This window comes from Salvia hispanica, chromosome 4 (assembly GCF_029641045.1).
Source record: "Salvia hispanica isolate PSC_SH4W2 chromosome 4, Shi_PSC_v1, whole genome shotgun sequence".
Classification (NCBI taxonomy): Eukaryota; Viridiplantae; Streptophyta; class Magnoliopsida; order Lamiales; family Lamiaceae; genus Salvia; species Salvia hispanica.
Window position 1 is genome coordinate 7,093,552 of NC_142695.1, and position 6,386 is coordinate 7,099,937.

General features: G+C 32.6%; 1 protein-coding gene across 1 annotated transcript; it reads left to right on the forward strand.

Annotated features, from left to right (window-relative positions):
- Positions 1 to 4,154: 4,154 nt before the first annotated feature.
- LOC125200242 (GATA transcription factor 1-like) lies at positions 4,155 to 5,983 on the forward strand. The gene is made up of 2 exons (XM_048097945.2): positions 4,155 to 4,433; positions 5,211 to 5,983. The coding sequence occupies exons 1-2, from the start codon at positions 4,260 to 4,262 to the stop codon at positions 5,772 to 5,774; spliced, it is 738 nt and encodes a 245-aa protein (XP_047953902.1). The 5' UTR covers positions 4,155 to 4,259; the 3' UTR covers positions 5,775 to 5,983.
- The last annotated feature ends 403 nt before the right edge of the window (positions 5,984 to 6,386 follow it).

A 6,386-nucleotide genomic window follows, 5' to 3' on the forward strand; every position in this document is an offset into this window, starting at 1 on the left:
TTGGACGTGAGAGCACATGATTTTCAAAAGTTAAATAAATACCGATCGAATTTATGGAGCTCATTATTATATATACTCCTACAGTCCTACTATGAGAAGGTTCAAACGAATTTTTATTTGAAATTCTCCTTATATATTATCTGTAATAAAAAAGAGAAAAAATCTCCTAATTAATCGTATCTATATATGCTTAACTCACTACGTTATAAACAAAGTACTTATACTTATAAAAATCGTCCAAAGTGGTGGAAGAATATATTAAATGTAGATTAGGATAATAAACTTTAATTACTTGGATTTTAATTAATTAATGCTGATAAATTTTATAAGTCGATCGACCAAAAGCTAATGATGCCGTTATTAGTATATAAAATTTTCTACAATTAGAAAGAAAAAAGGTCAAAAGTTTAGAACTTCGGATGAAAATATTCATAGCGCGTAGAACGTAGAAGAGATAGATACTCACTTAATCACTTTGTTCGCTATTAATTATCCTATTTGGAATCGACATGCATTTTAAGAAATTGAAAAATATAGATGTAAAAGTTTAGATGGAAAATGTTAATGGTATGAGTAAAATTTAGTAGTTTGGACATATTAAGGGGCGGAGCCAGGATCTCGATTCGACGGAGTCAAGAATATATCTAAGAAGAAATTTTAATGGTTTGAGGTGGGGCATTTGTAAAGGAAATCAATTTTTTTTTAAAAATTTACTCCATGAAATAGTACTACATCAAATATATTGAGGAGGGGCAAATGCCCCTTATTCCCTCCTAGTAGATCCGCCCCTGGACATATTGCCACGTGATGTGTTCATTCAATCATAGTTGGAGTTCGAGTGTGTGCCGCCAAACCCTAACAATTAGTTTATATATTTTCACAATAAAATTGTTCTTATAACATTTCAGCCGTTTTATTGATGAGTAATATGCTCCATGTATCTTTTCTACTTCAGCTCTAGGCTCCACTTGGTAGGATATACGAGCTTAAGATCTATTTATTTGGTCTAAATTGTCATTTGGAGCACACTTAAATTAGCATGATGCCTGCTTTTTATCTCAACAATAATAGTTACTCTTATTGGGATATGATCAAATGCAAACTCTATATATTGTATAAGCTTCAAACTATGATCATTAGAAAAATATCAATAGATGATAAAATAATAACAACAAAAAATGTCAACACAATATCAACGATTGATCCGGTGTTGACATTGTGTTGAAACTGTGTTGACATTTTCTGTTACTACTATTTTGTCATCTGTTGATATTTTTTAACAATACAGATTATAATTTAGAATTTATACAATATATTTTATCACTACACTAATCTTACTTATATTATTTCTTACTTGTGTGGACAAATGCCAAAGAGTGCGATTATCCCGTGATAGAGAATCAAGTCTAGAATCTAGATCTCATGACTTCTCTCAATCCAAGTGGAAGAAAGACAAAATATGACAAAATATATATAACATGTTTTGGAATAACACCCACTACTAATAAAAAATTACATTAGTTAAATACAAGTCATATTCACATAATGTTTGGTAAACTACCACCCAAATCCTACAGCGGCCCAGTCACTCGACATTATCTAAGTTATAAAACTTTGTCAACTTCTCATTTTCTTTTATTTAACTAATACATTTTGTAATGTTTATTCAGACTTCTGATTTCGTGATTGTACTCCATTTGGAAGAAGCTTGTTTGGTTGCATCTCTTGACATAGAACAATGGCCACCATTATAATAATCATCCTTGTTGTCAATTGTTTGATCTTTTGTATTTTATTTATTTATTTTTCTCTTCTACTTAATCCTTCTTTTATTTTATCATCTCCACATTAACCTAAATATTTTTTGTCAAATGAAAAGCCACTATCTTAACTCACTATATCCTATGGACTATACACTTTCATTACTAACTAAAAATTTGTTCAGGATACTATTTGCTTTGGCTGGGTGTGCGAAATAGGAGTATATGACAAAATCATTACTAGTATACCATAACACATTAAAATAGTAATACTAAATTCAATATCTTATAGTAACACTGTTCATGAGTTTAAAAGACATATTTCAAAATACAAAATAGTTTTGTAACTCAGTTAAATTAACAATTCGTGTTACGACAAATTCTTTGATGTGAATATAATACATGATTATAATTATATATAGTTTACATAATATTGTTTATATCTTATGGAGTATAATTTTTTTTTTCATTTGTTCATATAAATTATTCGACCAATGCATTAATTATAGATATTGAGATAAAAAGAAACACGGATCAGAAAGAATCTACAAATTGAGATTAGAAGGAATCAACCCTTAATCTTCCGGTGAACAATAAATTTGGATGAACATATTTTAATGAAACAATTAGTAAATGTAATGAATGGATAAAATATACTCCTATTAATAAGAATTTTACTATATAGAAAAAGTGTGATTTTTTATGTAATAAAAAGTATATAGAAGCCTGAAACATAGAATAGAAAATGATATTTGAATGTGCTATATTTTTAAAAGACACCAAATGTAATAGCTGTGCTACAATTTTTGGGGTCGTCAAAGATTATGTTGTCACCCCACACCATAAATATAGTTTGCAATTCCACTATTATTTTTTGTGGCAAATTCTAAAATAGTGGCAGTGGGAGAGAATCTGCTCAACTTATTTGAAATTTGAATAAAGTCAATTTTTATAATGTATTTTAACTATTCCATATCTAGCATTTCAACTCTTATCGTGACTGAAATTCAAACTATATACCAATAAATTATATCCAACCATCAAAATTCAAACATCACAATCTGGAATTGTTATAAAATGACCGAACCCGAATCATGTGCCGGGTTGACCCGATTAGTATGCACCCCTAATTTCGCCTCACGAGTCAAGGTGACCATAACATTTTAAATTTTAATTAATTTTCGAATTCAAAATGAAACTACTGTTATGACTTATGAATGCAAATATTTTAAATGTTGTGAACATTGTGAAAAGATTATGTTAGATGCGACATTTACTCTGTTTCATATTTCTAATATAAGTTCGAAAAAAATTATTAGTAAATTTATACATTCGATATTCATATACTAATGCACTATTAAACATTATGGTTCATGATGATGTAATTATATATTTGACATTCCTAAAATACTTTTATTGCTTAGTTTGCCATTCTCCAAAATATACATCCAATAGTAATTACTCCCTCATTTTTCAAAAATAGGGAAATTTGAAACGACACAGGTTTTAATCACAATTTGATAAAATAAGAGAGAGAAAGAAAAATTATTAAAGTAAAAGAGAGGGAGAAAAAAATTGGTAAAATAGGTGAAAGAGAGAAAAAAGTAATGGAATTAATATTAGTGGATTATGGGGCTCACTTTAAGTTGTTAATTGTAGTGGGTATAAGTAGGAGTAAATACATTGATGTATAGAGGTATAAAAATTTCCTAAAATAGAAAGTTTGAAAACTGCTATTCTTAAAGAATGTACTAAAAAGAAAAGAGTTGCTATTTTTAAATAACAGAGGGAGTATCATTTTCTTTCACTTCCCTATTTTTAAAACTGAATACAACAAAAAATAGAAGAAAGACAATACCTAAATCATTTGATTACTATAAGAGGGCACGCATAACTAAACATGTAGGTGATATTCGGTTTCCAAGATAAAATAAGACTATAAAGATATAATCTAAGATTGAGTCGTGAGATTATTTTAGTCATAGGAGGTTAGCTATAACTAATTATCACATGATTATCCATTTAAGATTAATTTGTGGGGTTGAATCTCATGAACCAAATAGACTACCAATATGATCTCAGATACAATCTTGCAAACCGAACACCCTCGTCACGAGTACTAAAATAACATGGAATAATTCCTCAAGGTTTGTGCAAAGAAATTAAAATATTCTATATGTCCACAAAATCTTAATTGATTCATTTCTAAATATTACCTAATTATATACTATTCCCTTTTCTCTTTAATTAATACTATAACATAATTACATGGATCCTTTTTATATATAAACAATAGAAAAGAGTCAAAAAATTCACATCCATTCGAATAAAGTAAAGAAAAAAGAAAAATCTGCGCCTCGTTTAATTCAATTAATTCTCCTCGATAATAACCTCTATTCTTATCCCTCACAACAAGAGAAGAAGAAAAAGTAGAGGCGTTTCCTCTCTCTCTCTCTTCAAACCCCAAATTTCCTTCTCTCTTCGCAAACGCCGTTAATTATGGAGATTTTGGACGGAGCGGAGCCGTGTTTTGTGGTCTCCGACGACCTTCTCGACTTCACTCTCGGCGCTGAAACGGAAGAACAAGTCTACGACCTCAAAACTTCTCGCTCTTCTTCGTCTTCCCTAACGACGGCGTTTGGTGATGACTCGCTGTTGAGTGGTTCATTTCCCGTAAGTTTCATTCACTTCTATTTTTTCTGAGTTGACTCGGCCGAGTTGTCTCGTTCAACTTTATTTTAATTTATGTGAAGGGGAAGAAGAAGTGCTTTTGAGAAATTATATTTTTGATAAACTCAAAATTTATGTGATTAATCGAAATTAAATTGAATGATTAGTGAAAGTCGTTTTGCCTCTTTTTGGTGATTGGATTATCGTGATTGAGCTGTAAAACCGATGCTCGTGTCTTTTTCCGATTTCGTGCACAATAAAATCAAATTTAAATTATGGAGGTATACTATTTTTCTGTATAATTGAGGAGTCGAATTTGTCGTCGTGAATTATTCTATGCGTTTCTCCACTTGGAATATTTTGACTTTATTGTGCATTTGTACTACAAAACATACACATAGTACTACAACATTATTATTATTATTATTATTATTATTATTATTATTATTATTATTATTATAGTCGGCCATTTTCTCATTCAAGTCAACTCAGTGAGTTAACTCAACAGACCGGCCGGTTTTTATTAACATTAGTTACTTCATTAGTTTATTTTAATTAATATGGTTCTTTTCGTTGCCATGAATAGTTATCATATGATTATCCATTTTTTGGATTAAGTTGTGCGAATATTATGGTTGGAGGGGGTGACAACCGACTATGACTCATTGTTGTATGATTATCCATTTATGATTATAATGGGTCTAAATTAAACAATTTAGCTTATATGATCATGTAATTCTTAGAATACTTAAATCTTATACATATACATTCATGTTTTAGGAGTTTGCAGAGGAGGAATTGGAATGGCTGTCGAACAAGGACGAGTTTCCGGCGGTGGAGACGTGCTTCGGCATATTGTCCGACAACCCGGAACTGCTGGTGAACCACCACAGCCCGAGCTCCGTCCTCGAGAACAGCAGCAGCAGCAGCGACGGAAACGGCAGCGCCTCCGCGAGCTGCTGCGGCAGTCTCAAAGTCCCCGTCCGACCCCGGACCAATGGCCGGAGGCGGAGACCAAGGCCGAGTTACGGCGAGTTACCCGATCAGGCAATGTGGCTGGGTCAAGTCACTTGGTTGTTGCCGCGGACGTCGTCGTCGTCCGGCGGCGCTCGGTTGGGGCGGAGGTGCTTGCATTGCCAGTCGGACAAGACGCCGCAGTGGCGGGCCGGACCGATGGGGCCGAAGACGCTGTGCAACGCTTGCGGAGTGCGGTACAAGTCGGGGCGGCTGCTGCCGGAGTACCGGCCGGCGAACAGCCCGACTTTCTCGAGCAAACTGCACTCGAATTCTCATCGAAGGGTTGTTGAGATGAGACGGAAGACGCAATTTGCAACCGCAGTGTGAGGGTTTAGAATTAAGAGGGAGAGGAGTTCTTGTTTTTGTTTGGATTTGAGCTAATTAGCATAATTTAGCTTAGGTTTAAGGATTTTTATTTGTTTTTTTTATGGGATTAGATGGAGGTTTGTTGTAATGGATTAGATGGTTAGTGTTTTGCCGCGCTATTTGGTTTGTTCTTATAATCAAAATCTACCTTAGGCTTAGATTTGTTTGAATTAGTGCTTTCATGGTTTCCTTTCAGGCTTCAAGAATGCTTTGATTATACATATTTCGATATTTGTTGAATGTATTGTATTAGTAGTACTACTTATTGTGGAAAAAATAAGCGTGATTTACAACGAAGTTATGAATTATAGTATCGATCATATACTAATTCACAATTAAGAACATGCTGAGTTGATTGTGAATTATAGGAAAAATCATTCACAATGCAAATGTTAATATTAGTTGTTAACATACTCCGTAGTAAACAAGTAAAAACACGGTATATAGATTTTTGAATGCTTTACGTTTTTGAATTGTAGCAAAAAATCTTGAATTCACAATCCATGGTATTTAAGTTAGCAACAAATCATTAATTCAGGATAGAGAACATAATCTGAGTGTGAAATGCGGATA

Bases quoted from the DNA above. Each gene is read 5' to 3' on its own strand.
- LOC125200242 (XM_048097945.2), top strand. From the start codon at position 4,260: ATGGAGATTTTGGACGGAGCGGAGCCGTGTTTTGTGGTCTCCGACGAC. The intron at 4,434-5,210 runs GTAAGTTTCATT...TTCATGTTTTAG, and splicing joins TGTTGAGTGGTTCATTTCCC to GAGTTTGCAGAGGAGGAATT.